The sequence below is a fragment of the Diorhabda carinulata genome, chromosome 2 (assembly GCF_026250575.1).
Source record: "Diorhabda carinulata isolate Delta chromosome 2, icDioCari1.1, whole genome shotgun sequence".
In the NCBI taxonomy this organism is placed as follows: Eukaryota; Metazoa; Arthropoda; class Insecta; order Coleoptera; family Chrysomelidae; genus Diorhabda; species Diorhabda carinulata.
The window spans coordinates 12,780,093-12,796,358 of record NC_079461.1 but is presented as its reverse complement, the minus strand read 5'-3'; the positions used below and the strand labels follow the sequence as shown (position 1 = coordinate 12,796,358).

The 16,266-nt window shown below is 32.8% G+C and overlaps 1 protein-coding gene across 2 annotated transcripts in view; it reads left to right on the top strand.

The window, feature by feature from the left end:
* LOC130904210 (ras-GEF domain-containing family member 1B-like) overlaps nucleotides 1-16,266 on the top strand; it is a 559,401-nt gene that overhangs the window by 262,789 nt on the left and 280,346 nt on the right. The window contains exon 1 of one of the 2 annotated variants that reach the window (XM_057816842.1): nucleotides 14,172-15,602. The exons of the other annotated variant lie outside the window; for it this stretch is intronic. Within the exon in view, the coding sequence (XP_057672825.1) occupies nucleotides 14,412-15,602 (1,191 nt within the window). The 5' untranslated portion in view covers nucleotides 14,172-14,411. Of the gene's footprint in view, nucleotides 1-14,171; nucleotides 15,603-16,266 lie in introns of those variants that run through there. 2 annotated transcript variants of the gene reach the window in all.

The following is a 16,266-nucleotide window of genomic DNA, read 5'->3' as shown; positions in this document are numbered from 1 at the left end:
GCCAAACAACAGCAAGTAGAACAAGAAGGACATGTTCATAGTAAGATATAAAATTGATATGAAAGCTATATTTTACTAATTAACTAAACTAAGAGGTCAACCGAAAAACATTCGTTAAAACACCACCAGGGGTTAAAGCAGTTGAAGCCCTTATTCGTTTGGTACCAACGAATGGCTTCAATTTGTCGTACTGCCGTAAATACTCATATCATATTAATTATTCTTGGACAAAAGATCTTTCAAACAACATCAAGTTTATAAAAATCGACTAAGCAGAATCGGCCTTACAGGCATTTCTTCGTATCAAGGTTCCCACTCTCCCTCACCTCTTATTTGAAGAGATAAACTGAAACTGTGAAAATGCGCAAAATTTGTTAAAGAATTCGATTATTTTGTATCAAGTGCCACTTAATTGGATAAATTCTAAAAAGCTTTTTTAATTATTTTGTTTCATAATATATAATTATCAATAATTTTTTCAACAATGTTAAGACGAATTTATTATTTAACTGACGTATTGAGAGAGAAGATGACTTAAAAACCTCATTTTCATATTGTGTTATTTTCATAAAGAAATCAAACTTTCTAAAGGCGAAGGCCTTCAAAGTGAGTTGAATAAAGTAAAAAAAATAACAAAAATATTCTGTGTTGCAAGGTACTGATGTGACTAGTGACATTCGCAGAAGTGCGGGAATGGATTACGAAATCCTATTAATATATTTATGAATTCTCAACTTTTGCAAATCAAAAAAGGTCTTCAGACAGATAATCAATAGAACATATATCATATACTTAAGAGCTATCCTTTATAAAAGAATGAAGTACACCTTTACTTAATTATTAATAGAACCATTCTGATGATAATGCTACAATTCACATTCAATATTATATTAACACATACTTACTCAAACAAGTAATTCCTTAACCCGAAATATTCTGTGTTATTTGAAAAAAATGCTTATTACTGAAATTTTCTTTGATAAATTATACCCAATAAAAAGCTACCAAAAAAATGCAAAAATTTCAAAACCAAAACTAAACTATGCAAGACAATGACCACATATGCAAAACCAAGACCAAAACTAACCTGATTTTGATCTTAATCTTGCATTTACTCACTATCAAACTCCGCAATTTTTTCTGTAATAAAAGCTGTCTAACACCAAGAGGCATTATCATGATGAAACAAAGCTCTTTTTATCCACAAATAAGGTCGTTTTTTCTTCAATTTGAATTAAATAGGGCCAACAAACTTTTATCCCTTTTCTCGATAATCAGTAAAGAAATCGTTTTTTAGCACGCTCTTCGAATAATTTTTTGACAGGATTTTTATTTTGGAGTGCAATTCAAGACATTAGCGAAACAAGGGGACATGACACAAGTTGGAAGAATTTGAGTTAAACCAGTTTTATCAGTTATCAAAACGCTCTGTGCTCGCTGAAACATTTAATCGCTATCGGATAATAAGTAGGGTTATAATACCAGTATTTATTTATTCCTGAAAAATTTCTCGAGTGTATTAATATGCAAGACGACTATAATCCACCTCTATTCCAATTTCAACATGACTGAGCCAGATAAACGTGGATTGGAACAAAAATATTATTATTCAAATAGTTCCAGCAGTGAAAGTAGTTGTTAGTGTTTCTTCAGATTATTCAATAGAACAGATAGAAACAATTAGTATTTGACTAATTTCTTTTAATGACTTGAAATATCTGAAACGAAAGTACGAAAATCGCAGTCCTGTGAACCAAAAAAAAAATATCTGATATCGCTCAGCTCTTAAGATATACACGAGGTCTGGTTATTAAATAACGAGACTGGTTACGAAAAAGGGTTTTAATATAAAAATTATTCAACATTCGAATGCTCATCTTCAATATTCCCCCCTCCCCTCGCCGCATACCTTTCCATACGTTTTTTCCATTGATCGAAGCAGTGCTGAAAGTCTTCTTTAGTGAGTGCCTTCAGAAGCTCTGCCGTTTTTTACTTTACCGGTTCCATTGACACAAATCGGGTCCCTTTCAAAGCAGATATTTTTCTAACCTTTCTAACCTTTCAAGGAAATCTGAGCGTTGACGCGAGAGCTTTTGGTCAGGAGTCAGATTTTTGGCACCAACTTGGCACAGACATTTGTCATGTGTAATTGCTCGTGTAAAATTTTTCTAACAGTTTCTCTATCGGCGTTTACAGCCCCGAAATCATCCGGATGCTCATTCGATGATCTGCACGTACAATTTGATTGATTTTGGTTGATTGATTCCCGCAGTTGAAACAATTACAGGGCAACTTGGGCGCTGGTCATCTTCAGTGCTCTCTCGGCCTCATTAAAGCGTTTACACTACTCCAAAACACTCGCACAAGATAGAGAATTGTCCCCATAGGCATCTTGCAACAATTTATAGTACTCAGTCGGAGTTTTTTTTCAATTTAACGATTAAAATGATTGAAATTAATACGTTGTCCCGTTTTTCGTCACACATGGTTTTTGGCACGAGAAAAATACACGTTCGTTTCAAACCGCTACTGTACAAATACTATGATAGTTACGGAAACGTATTTTGGGACGTAAATAGAAAAGATATCTAAATACCCAACGCACTACTTATTTTATCCCACCCTCTAGGCGCGCAGTCTCATTATTTAATAGCCAGACCTCGAATACCTCCAGTAAATATGCGATTTTACCGAGAAATCGAAGTGTGTAATTTGGATATTGAAAACTGAAAGTCAAATGAAAATGAAACTGGGGATGTAGATAATATCAGTGAGAATTATTTGAGTGATAGTGAAGACGATATAGAATAGACTAGCTAGAATAGACTCATTTCATTTTGACGGAGGGATACGTATAACAACAGGTAACTTTTCAATAATATGCCCCTCTACAGCATCTCAACAACCCTTACCCCGGCATTATCTATCCACAGATACACCGAATATAAAACTTCATACCAATAGAAACTTCCCAACCAATTTAGGTATACCAAAATCCTCAGCCCCAAATATATTCTCATACAGAACAGGAAAGATGGGACCAAATACAAGCATTCAGGATATTTCAAAATTACGTGATATAAAGAAGACTAACAACGTTAATGACGAACAGTTAGTTAACAGTGAAGAATCTGGAGTCATACGTTCCCAAAGAACGCTTCCAACCATTTGCTGAAATCATAAATGCAAATGAAGACAAACTAAAAGAACAAAAAAATAAGAAATCCCATCCTCTATCTCATACACTGTAGTTGCTAACAAAGACTATTACTATGAATTACTAAAAGGCAAAATGTAAAGCCATAAACTACAAACAAAAGTATAGAGTAGTGTTTCGAAATCAAAAAATAATAACAGCACAACAAAGTCTAGATCACACAGTTATAAACATAAGCAGCAGATACATTGAAAATAATCAAGGAGTACCTAAAAACCTTTTCTTCATTGACCTCCAGAAAAAGACAACGTTACAGTACAATTATTATTGCACGCCGCCGTAGTAAAATTTCAAGAGCCGGAAACGAAAGCAAACATCTTGCAATGTATAGATGTTGTTGTTATGAACATACAAAAAGTAATTGTACTCGCCCAATATAATGCTATATGTCTACAGGAAAACGTGCAATAAAAAAAGTTGATGGTGGAGACCCAAAATATATACTATGGAGCGGAACACATCCAGCAATTGCTAAAGTCAGTACAATATACTAAAAATGATTAAACAGAATGACCTCCGCTCAAAAACCTACCACAACAACAAGAGCTATAACAGAAGGAAAACCAACAGCAAACTAAACCCTTTTATACTGGGTTACATCAAATCAACATAATCACATTAACATACAATCTTACAAATACAACCATACTCAACGTACATACAAGTAACAAATGGTAACATCATTGAATTCAGCATATTGTCCACGAAATCTCGCAAGAAAAGAGGAACTCATAGAATACTCTACTACACTAGGAAGCAGGTTTCTAGTAGGAGGTGACTATAACATCAAAAATACAGTCTGGTGCTCAAGACACATATCTCCAGTTAGAGGTAGAGTATTATATAGCACCATACAAGAATCAAAACCAAACCATCTTTCTACCTATTTACCGAATTACTAGCCAAGTGACCAAAATAATCTCCCAGACTCACTAGATTAAAAAGAACTTAAGCATTGGACTTGCCGTATCATTTTTAAATGTATTAATATTTATATTAGTTCCAACATACACATACAAAATATTTATCAAAGAAAAGAGTGAGGATTGATGTCGCTGAACACCCGTACGTCACATCCATACTCTTACTATATAACAAACAACCAACTTGCTTATAGTACTAATGAAAGTATATATGTATATTTCCAACATAGGTACTGATTGCATGAACTAGTAAACAGGACTAATTCACTATTCACTTAAATAATTTTCCATTTGGTGATATTGCTCAAACGTTATTTTAAGTGCGAACTTTACTTCAGGATTTAATTGAATATCTTGTATATCTCAAACAAACTAACCACCAAAAGTTTCAATTGTGTACACTAGTTTATCTACTGTGACATATCTAATCCCAATTTCATATGAAGATATATTAACAGAGTAGTCTCTGATGGTCATAAGTATATTCGTAATAAAATATACTCTAAATTCTTTCTTCTCTATACTGGGTTTTACGAGACTTGATCCAAAAAATTCGGGAGTGAGTATAATAGTGAAAATAATGCTGTGACATAAAAAAATTTTTCTCATTCAATCCCCCGTTTCTGTGTTATAGATGTTGAAAGTTGCGAAATCAGAACTTATATTTAAGTATACTCTCTAGATTAGACAATCGAACATTATGAATTTTTAATGGATGATTAGCAGATAGGATTTTTGGAGTCTCGTCTTTAATCATTTTTTTTATAGTTTTGAACCCACGAAAAATATAAAGGGTGTTGCGGGCCTTGACGCAAAAAATTCGGGAGAGTGTAGATGAAGTGAAAATCTTTCTGTGGCATAAAAAAAATTCTTGTACAACCTTTCGTTTCTGAGTTATATGTCTTTAAGGTTGCGAAATCAGAACACATATTTTCTGAATTATAGATTGGAACATCATGAATTTTCACGTATGTCCATGTGATATGTTTCTACACTACTATCTGAAGGTTAGGGGCGGCTCATGCCCAATGGTTAACAAACCGTAATTTTTACAGGGATAACCTGTACAATATAAAGATAGCAAAAATGAATTTTTCAATTGATTTTATAACGATAAGGTACTCTCTGTTTAACTCGATAAAATGTATGGTTTAGGTACATTTTTAGATTTTAGATCGTTGTACATGCCAAGGAAACTGTTCGCCATAAAAAGGCATTCTGAAAAAATCTATCATAAATTGTAATTATTTATTGAAAATACGTACAAGAGGTATTAAGACACATTCAAACATTTTTAATTGAACTGCATACTGTCGAACGTCGTGTTATTCACATAAGGAAAAATTGAAATGTAAAAAAAAATAGATGGTTACCTATATATAAGCATAATAAATGTGCGAAGTCGTAACTTTGCACTTCTGTACACTTCCGAAGTCTACGGAGGATATTCCTTTGAACTTGGAAGAGCGTTCCAAGATTTTGGCTTATAGCGTCACAATGAAAGTATCTTCTACTGATCATTTCGATTCAATTTCAGAGGAATAGAAGTGCAAGGTGCTCACTTCGAATATTCATTATAGTTTTTTGTTGTTTTCATTTGATAAGTTGTAGGCTAACCAACTAAATTTTTCTACTTTTCAATTTTTTCCTCTATATGACTATAACGAGAGGTTGTATGAAAATATTTTTGAAGGGAAAACTTCTTTAGCGGCGTTGTAATGTGTAAAAAATGTTAAACTCGCGTCAGGATACGTGACCTGATCGAAAATTTGTAAGACGGATGGTGAAAAGGCAGCCGGCGCGGCGTAGGAGAGGAAGTATCCCCATCTCTTTCTACGGCGAAAGTTTAAGCCTGCGCCGGCTCTTTCGTTTAGGCTGCGCAAAAAATTGGAAAAAGCTTGGATGAATAGCCAATGATTTTTAAAATTCAACTATTAGTTGAATTTTTAAATAATGAATATGTCAAATGATCGCAATCTTAGCACAACGTAATACAAAACTACTATTGTTGCGGTCTTTATTAGACATTTAAATAGGTTCGAATCAAAACTGTTCTTTTCTTACTTCAGCTATCATAAACCTATCGTATCAGTTTTAGAGATTGGCGATGATGGTTCTGGTAATAATGATGGTGAAAAAATCGAAATTATGGATAGAAGTCGATTTTTCGGAGAGATGAACTTTTTAATGTAATATAAATTGTCATGCTTGTGTACTTTTATGGTGATAATTAAAACAATTCATGCAAAATTATTCCCTAACCATTCCAAAATATTAAAAATGCACAACGTGAATATTCAAGTTTTCACTTCTGCCGGCACTCCCGGAGTGCAACCCGTCGTTTTTTTTATGTCAGAGCCCTATTTTCTACTATCTACTCACTCCCGAATTTTTTACATGAAGTCCTGGAACACCTTGTATATTACCCAACAACGAAAATGTATTAGAAATATGACGGTAGCTAACATAACCGTAGAGAAAGTGTTTTTAAGCTTTGAAAAGTCACTCATTTGTTAAATTGTCCCCAAATACTCGTATCTATTCTACTGGATTCATTTATTATCAGATACTGATCTAACAATGCATTGTAATGCAACTATTTTTATTGCCGCCTATGAAGTTTTTAACAAAAATGCTGCTTAGATGTAAGTAATACCGCTCTCATAACGACTTATTATGTAAAGTCACGTCCTATAAAGTACTCTAGTGCTAGTTTTCTGTTCGTGCTCTATCCTATACCACTGATATTTATGTCCTTAGCGGGTTAGCCACAGGAACGAACTGAGGGCTTAGTTACGATTCAGATATATATATAGAAAAAAAAAATTAATTTGCATTAAAATGAATATTGAACTGAAGCTGTATTTTTTGTTATTTTCTGAGAGTAGAAAAAACATAAATATATTATTAATAAAAATATTTCCCAGTTGAAAGAGATTCAAAATACCTTTCAAAATACAGGCTTTTATATAAATATTGAATATGAGTCCATTTTAGTATATGTTTGAAGTATTTATAGTTAAATAATATTTACTATTATTTGGGTGGAGGAAAATAATTAGAAATCAACCCAGAATTTGTTATAAATATCTCAAAAACATAACGTGTGTGACGAAAAATTCAATGATATAGTATATGAAATGTATGCTCTTCATAAAGTAGTATGAGGCACTGATCAATCACGTCCTTTAGATAGCAAATTCGAATACCTGTTTCAGTGTCATATCTGGGTTCATAAGTTGCACTAAACGTACCTTTCTGCTTTTGACGGCATATTTCACATTGTATCTTGATAATCTCTTTCGTCCATCTATTTTTTAAAACAATTCAATGAAGTTGTATCCACCAAATCGATCTTGATCGTAATCTATTGATTAAGATCCCAGGTGTAGGGCTCTGGAGCTCTGTAGTCTCTCGCACTGAGAGAATGTGGATAGAGGTTTCGTCCTCTGCGCAATATAATCTGCAGGCTGCATTATCTACTTTTAAGTTTAACGCCTTTAGATCTGAAATCAAGACGATTTGTCAAGAAAAACACATATAGAGATCTAAGAAGTAAAACGTTAAATAAAGAAAAAGTATTTCTGTACAATTATCAATGTTTGCCTTTTGATGGGCCTACTGTCAGTCAGGTATTCCATCGACAGCTTAAGAGGCACAAGTGCAGTTTCTGTGACGCAAAAAAAGAAAAATGCAGTATACTCCTTACAGAGCAGTTACATGTGCGGAAATTTGAACTTACCTGAGTTTTTGAAAAACTGTCTTCTTCTTACATATACGTATTTGAACCTTCAACGCAGAAGAAGTTACAGTGGAGTGTCCAGCAACTGTGTAGTGTATGAATAGGGTTTATGTTTTTCGTATGCAACGAAGAGACGCTAGTTACAAGCATTGGAATCGATTAAATTAGATATAATTGATATCGGTTGTTCTAAAAATGAGAATCATCCAGAGAGACCACTTCCATCGTTATCCCGAAAGGAGAAAAGGTCTCACAATAGTACCAGGAATAGTTTGAATAATGTGCAGGAAGAATTTCGATTATGTTTTCCCCTGTAACTTAGAAAGATACTTCTTCTTCTTTTAATGCTTATCCATTAATGGTTGTTCGCGACCACATTTTTCATGGCTTATCTATCTCTAGCGGTATGGATCAATGTCTGAATATCTTGTATACTCGTCCACTGCCTCACGTTCCGTAACCATGATATCCTCTTCCGTCCCAATCCTCTCTTACCTTCAATCTTGCCCTCGACTATCAGCTGAAGGAATTGATATTTATGGCCTCGCATTATATGGCCAAGATATGCAATCTTTCGTTTCTTCATGATGTTAAAGAGTTCACGGTCTTTATTGATACGCCTGAGAATATCCTCATTCCTCACTTTGGCAGTCCATGGTATTTTCAGGATTCTACGATATACCTACATTTCGAATGCTTCTAATTTGTTGATGTTTCAAGCGGTCTTTCTCGTTAAATGAGCTCTGATTTTGAGATTATTTTGGAATTTGTACTGTCACATATTTATTATAATTTATATATACAATTTCAAAATGTAAGATCTTTAGTTGTTAATTAAAGCAAAATTTACTTAAAATAAATACAATATTGAAGGAATACTGTTGGTATTTTCGTATTTTATCTTATCTAACACAAGACTCCTTGGACGAATAAAAAAATATTATTCGTACCAGCAAGATACAATAATTATTGGGTTTTCAAGAAAGTTTTTGGATTGTATAGAAACAAAACAGCTCTCCTACTATCTAGTACACTAACGAAGTAAAAATATGCATATATTCAAATGGATTACTATGAATTATTCAAATGTGTTAATATTTCTTATGTTTATTAACAAACTTCAGTATTTATTTCATGTAATTCATTAGAATATTTATTTTTTGATTTATACTCATAAATAAATAAATTATAAATAGTGAGACATAACAACGATATTGTTAACGTGTAGAAGTAAATAGTTCAGATTCTTAACTCTATAAAAATGTTGAGTTGTTATATGATTTTTACATATAATGGAGACTTTTTTAATACGTTTGTCTGTGTAATTTCGAATGAAAACAATTCTGGTGTCTGGCCGTTAACCTTGGAATGTTTAAAGTCATTTTATGTAACAACTTTCTTAATGGTTTTCGATTGTTTTGGCTAAATTTTATGTGAAAAGTTGTGTATGTCGCGTTGTTAAATTGAGATCGTCTATTGAATAGGTTTAATTAAATTATGTATTGAATATCCCAAAATGAATTTGTAATTTACCATAAAAATCACCAGTTCTCACGGAGGATTTTATATAGTACGCAAGAAGTTGCGAGGAATTGTACATTGCCAGTATTAAATGAATTGAGTTGTATTAGTAAATTGTTACGTACGAATAAAACTGAATTATTCGGTCCATTTTTAAGATTTCTAAACTAGAAGAAAATATACACGTTGATATAAAGACAATTTGATGATTAGTTTCTAAAATTATGGAATGGCTAACTGACCCTAAATACTATGGAGAAATATAATTGCCACAGAATATCATTTCAGGCAACATTGATAACGTATTTGGTAACTGCTTAGCCAATAGAAATTATGAGGGAATGAAAGACAGAGTAATACTCGCACCTCTTAACGAAGATCATGAAAAAAGCAAAGATGATATAGTTGCTAAATTTTCCGGAGTGTACAAAATCTGCCATAGCTATGACTCAGTGAAAGATCAACCTACAGAAGCAGTTGAATTTATAATACAATTTCTCAATATTGTCAACATTTCGTACTTACCATCACACGAAATGAAATTGAAAAAACGCGTCAATCACTCCATCTCCTCCATAAAATAAGGATAAATCAACTAGTATTTGTTTTATAAAACGGAAAAAAAAACGATTCATATCAAGTTATTATATACATCCAATATTTTAGGAGCATTTTCAATGAGTTTCAAAGTAGTTTCGCGAACTACTTTTTCAATTATGAGATTTTGGGCAATAATCTGACATACACTTTTTACATGCTAGCGAGATGTTGTTCTCATTAAAGCTTTCAGAAATCGCATGGATCCGTAACCGACGTTCATATCGAATCAGATTATGATGTTATATAATTTAAGTATTCTAAGTTTCAATTGTGGTTATTCCTAGTTTCACGTTCAATTTCACAAAAGTTCGTTGCTAAAGGGTTACACAAATTTACGGCGTAACAAAAAAAATCTAATAAGTATGAAGAAAATGAAGCTAAGAAAACGAATTCAAATGTAGCTCAAAAAAAATCTGTACCTCTTTTTGATCTATTCTTCATTAATGCTGGATAAAACACTCTAGTCCGTTTCTGACTTTATAAAGGACGGTCCATGATTTCTGGCTCTCTTAATACCCTTGTATTAACATGAATAATAGATGTCATGGGTTCGAGCATTTTTAAGATATTCAATTATACATGCTCGGAGGAAGATATTTGTGCAATTTTTCTAGAACCACTACCCACATTCATTCTTCGAGCAAAGCCATTTATCTCTTCAGCATATTGCCGTTTTTTTACGTTTTAAAAATTAAACTGCATAATTTGGGGTTAAGTTGATAAATGGTAATTGGAATGGACTCGATACCAATACACACAAAAACCTTTCATTCATGATTCATGAACAAACAAGAAACTATGTTAATGAAATAATGATGGTAAGTTTGCAAATAATAAATCATTTAACTCTATACGTGTGTAACTCTAAATCTATGTCGTTCAAATGGTTTTCTGCCTACGTGACAATATAATGTCTCTCGATTCAATTACGGCCGTTTTCGTTAAACCAACTTCAACTTTTTTATAACTTTTTGAATTGGTTGTAAGATGTTTGTCTGATTATGGAAAATTAATAAATATTAGCTATTTTATATATCTTGTTAAACCAAACCTTTTCTACCGCAGGTATTTCTTGAACGAGACTCTGCTGAAAATGGATACCCGCACTATAATTACTACTCCTGCTGCTATTCGGTTAAGACATTAAAACCTATAGTTCAAAATTTCCATCCACAATGTCCATTTCTCCAATATGGTAACACTGTGTGATTGTATCTAATTTATTACAACAGAACTATAAAGTTCTAAATGAATGGAAATCCCTTTCAATCTATTCACTGGCCGACAAGATTTTCGTAACTCAAACGAGACCTTTATTTTTAAAATGGAAGTACCCGTACAATAATAGAAAAAATATTTATTAAGCCCTAACGCGTACTACATTAGCATGTAGGTAATTTTATAAACGCGGTTAATATCAGTAAATTTTATGGCTGAAAAAACACCTGAACTGCATTATTCAGAATACTAAACATAGAAATAACATTAAAAATTAGTATACTATTGAGTTTCATAGTAAGTAGTTCTCTGTTCATAGTGCAAAAAGTGAGTTCCAACCGGGATCTCAAAATATTAAGTTTATACCGCTTGTAGATCCCAAAAACGGCTTTTTGCCCCCCCCCCTTCACACTAACCTTGGATTCATGAAAAACTTTGTAAAGGCTATGGATAAAGAGGGTGATGGATTCAAATACCATAGAGAAGTATTTCCCCAGTTGAGTTATTCCAAATATAAGGAAGGAATTTTTATTGGGCCACCAATAAGAAAATTGCTGGACGCTGACAATTTTGCAAAAAAGCTCACCAGACAGGAACTTATAGCATGGTAGGCATTTGTTGTGTGGTGAAGGGATTTTTGGGCAAGAATGAAACTACCAACAGTTCATTGATGAACTTCTAGACGCCTACAAATCCCTTGGTGCTCGAATGTCATTTCCTCAATTCTCATCTGATATTTTTTCCCGAAAATTTGGGAGTTGTCAGTGATTAGCAGGGTGAAAGGTTCCACCAAGATATTAGAACAATGGAACTTCGGTATCAAAGACGATGGGATTCGGCAATGATGGTTGATTACTGTTGGTTTTTTAAAAGAGAAAGTGTAACCCGTCATAAAAGGAAAAAGTAGAGCTAGTTGATATTTAAAGTGATTTTTTTTAATGGATTTGAGATGCATGTTTATTAGATCTAAACAAAAAAAATTGTCAATATATACGATTTGAAAAACGTGAAATTATTTTTTTAATAAAAATTAAATATTTTACCAATGAATATGGTTTTATAAATGTAACATAAATACCTTACTTGCTACAATTATTTTTTTCATATTTTCGTATTTATATATGTCCATTTCATCACAATATGCTATTCATTCTCGTGTTACTACAAAAAAAATTTTTTTGGTTGACCAGTGAATTATTGGTTAACTTCCTCCCGTATCAATTTATTTTTCCCTAAAATGAATTGAGTCATTTGCGGTCTTCTCCAGAAGGTGGTATATATGAATTTTTACAATGTTATTACTTGTTTAATATATTAAATATCATTGTTTTTCTCTCTTCCCATAATATTGGATAAGATTCAATACAAAATGTATACGTATCCTAATTATGACTAAAGATGTTTAGAGATATATAAATTATGGTTTTGAACATAGAAACTGGACTACAAAATGGTCATATGGAATCGTCCGTCGAATTTCGACAAGAATTGTAGTACACTCGACGAACTTAAATATGGCTGGGTTGATGATCAGCTATTCTCCATGCTCGAAATATAGGTGATTTTGTATCGAAAATATTGCTTCCATCCGCTAAAAATTTCTCATTTCTGTGCTGATTACTACGAAGACTACCGCGGCAATATTTGAAATTTAAAAATGGTTCACCGATCCGCCAAATTCGTATGGATGACAATAGTATTAAACAAGATGAGATAGTAACATTCATGAAAATTAGGAACAAAAATATTTCTATAATATACTTACGAGGAGAGTATGGCAAATGCGAAATTCATGGAAATACCTTATTAACACTGCCCTCATATTGTTTTGTCGTTTATTCCATAGAATTAGTTTGGTGTTTTGGATGTTTTTTTTTAATATGTAGTAGAAGTTTATATAAGAAATTATTTTGTAGAAAACAAATTATAAATTTGCATGCGATGAATTTCAATTGTATATTTCCTACCAACGTTATCGATGGCGGCTAAAAAATTAATAAATCTTTAAATAATTAAAGATTCGAGGTAGTTATCCCAAATTTCGAATCATTTCATCTGTTTATGAGCAAAGAGATTCAGGACAATTTTTTTTCTTCTTCAACTGAAAATAGAACGACTATAACGGTATTTTACATCATCTTAATGTTACGAAAGTATCACCTGAAGAAGCTTAGTAGGTGAAAAATCAATTTTTTGCCCACCCCATAATCCACTCATCACATTTCAAAATAATAACTTTAACAAATCTCTCTTTCATATTGTCAAGTGGAGATCGAAACGATGTTTTACAAACCAAAAATAATAGTGTCCTTTATTTATCTACTTGATACGAGCGCATGTTTATATTTTGTCGGTGAGTGCGACAAGTTAAAACTTGCAAGTACCTGCTGATTTGTTCATTATTTTATAACTATCAATTATTATTTCTTTGATGTTCATGATTGTAGTTTAGTCCTATTCATCTCAGAGCATTTGTCATTGTACAATTTATTTAATGTTGAATAAAACAATTTTACGCAACAGTGAAAGAAGAAGTTATTTAAACTTTTTAGGAAAATCTTGGGCAGACAGCTTTACAGAGACATCTGTTCATGTCAATACAATCTTTCAATAGGGATTATACGATTCAATGAAGGGTTGGATAACCCTACACTGTTGCAACAAAAGAAACCTGAAATTCAATGTCATTGAACCCTAAATTAATGCATTTATCACCCGTCTCATTATAGCGACATTAAAATCCTGTGATTAGTCCATCTTATCCGCTATCTAAATTAAAGACATCGTCCTGTAAATGTTTTTAATCGAGCTTTTGAGATTCAAAGAGAGCCAACGACTTTGAGCCAACCTGTTCGTTTGTTTCATACGCTTATCGAACCGGAGTTCACAGCAATTCGCGCCGCCATGCGACGCTTTATTGAACTTGCAAGGTAGGGAGTCAACCCCCAACATTACAACGTGGTAGTTAGCGTGGTATTGGTGCAATATGTGAATCTCAATCTCAACTCAAAGAATAGTGTCAAATGACGTTTTTTACTTACAAAATTCGTTTCAAACGGTGAATTTATATCATGAAAATGAGTGGTGTTTTAAAAAAGTGATTAAAATGAAGGTTATCGTATTAAAATCGGGCGAATTTCGCAACTACACAGTGTTATTCTCGTAAAAACAAGTGTTTTCGGACGTAAACATGCAAGAAAATAACAGAGGAGGGGAGAGACCGAAAATTGCACCGAAACCGTCGATTCCGTCTAAACCGCGATACGTTCCTCCTGTTAAAATTCAACAACAACAAAGAATTAGTCAAAACGATAATGCTAATTTACAGAAAAAAGAACCGAAACTGCTTCATAAGGAATTGACTAGAGCTAGAGATTTCCAAAATATTCCACCATCTGGAATCAAAACTGATTTTAAGGAATATACAACGGAAAAAAATGATTTTATAACTGACCCCAAGCACAAAGGTATTGAAACTAATGTTAAATATGATACTTATGCGGCAACCTATATAAGTGAAAAATGTGATAAACTTACTACTAATTTAGATTCGTTCAAAAAAATTGAAGATATTCCGCATAAAGCACCACAGTCGCCTAGTACAGTATGTTGCAGCATTTTGTCAAACGCCACGACGGAATGTTGCGGTATGATAAATATTAATAAAAAGGAATTGAATGACAAGTCGATGACAAAAGTAGATTCAGTAGACTCTAACTCATCAGACTCAGGAGGGTTTAAAGATTTTGTACAATTAGACATCGCAAAAAAACTATCGCCCGAACCAGAAAAACAACCGTTAGAATCCCATCAGTTGCATCAAAGAAATATTTCACAATTAGAACTATTGGAAATGAGAAATGAGCTGAAGCAGTATTCTCATGATAGAAAATCGTCACTGTCTGATTTCAAGTCGCACGAAGTTAGACAATCGTTTTCGCAAAATAAACAAAACGTCGCAAATGCACAAGCTTTAGTACAATTTCTACCCCAAACAGAGCAACAATATTTCCAAAAGCCAGCTCAGAACATCGAACGTACAGAAAATTTCCACCAGCACATTGCAAAGTTTAGCTCAAATCTTAATAAGACTGAAGAGTCAAAAGTAAAGCCAAAACCGATTATAAAACAGGGTCAATTTCAACAATCAACGAAAAAATTGGAAGAATTGCTTTTACAACGATATGAAAAAGAAAAAGTGTTAAGAAAAAATTCTGGCTATTTAACTGATGGAGAATCCAGTCAGGATATTGAACAGAAAATGTCCATTCAGAAACAGATTCAACAGAAATTACAGGCCGATCTTCAGCAAACCGTAAAACAAATTCAAGAAATCCAAAGTATAGAATTGAGATTGCCCCAGAATAGGAAATGGTCCGAGGTTTGTTCATTTGTTTTAATTATTTCATCTTGTCACTTTTTAACTACTTTTGTTTTCCATTATGGACTTTTCAAAGTATTTCCTACTAACCAGGTTTTCATATTAGAAGCAAGTTTATTTCAATTTTTGTCAATGTTTTTCTTAATACAAAAAATTCGAATTTAAAATATTGTCACATTCACCCAAGGAAGAGTAATCGAGAAAGGCTCAAGAGACTCTACTATATACTATTTTGTTATATTCATAAAAATCAACATCATGTCAATTACTATTAACTGCAACAGAAAAGGAGTTTTTATGATTATTAACCATTTATCAAGAGCTTAATGTGATAAATTGAATTGACAATATCTATAAAGTCCGGAATAAAATTGCTAGTGTTCTGACGTGCGAGTCGATAACCAAGTTACCTTTAGTCTCTAGAGATGATAACTTGGTTATCGAAAAACGCGTCATACAGTGTAATTGTGAGGGTTGGTCTAGTGGTAGTGTAAACAGTGAAGTCAGTATAAATATCAAAAATTTCAACAACAATAGGTAATTAAAAAAAATATATGATATGCATGAAATGAATTTATCTCGGACATGTTTGTTGCTAATGAAATGTAAATGTTTTCTTCAATCCCTTAGCTACGACATGTCCCCAGGATGATGCATCGAAAAA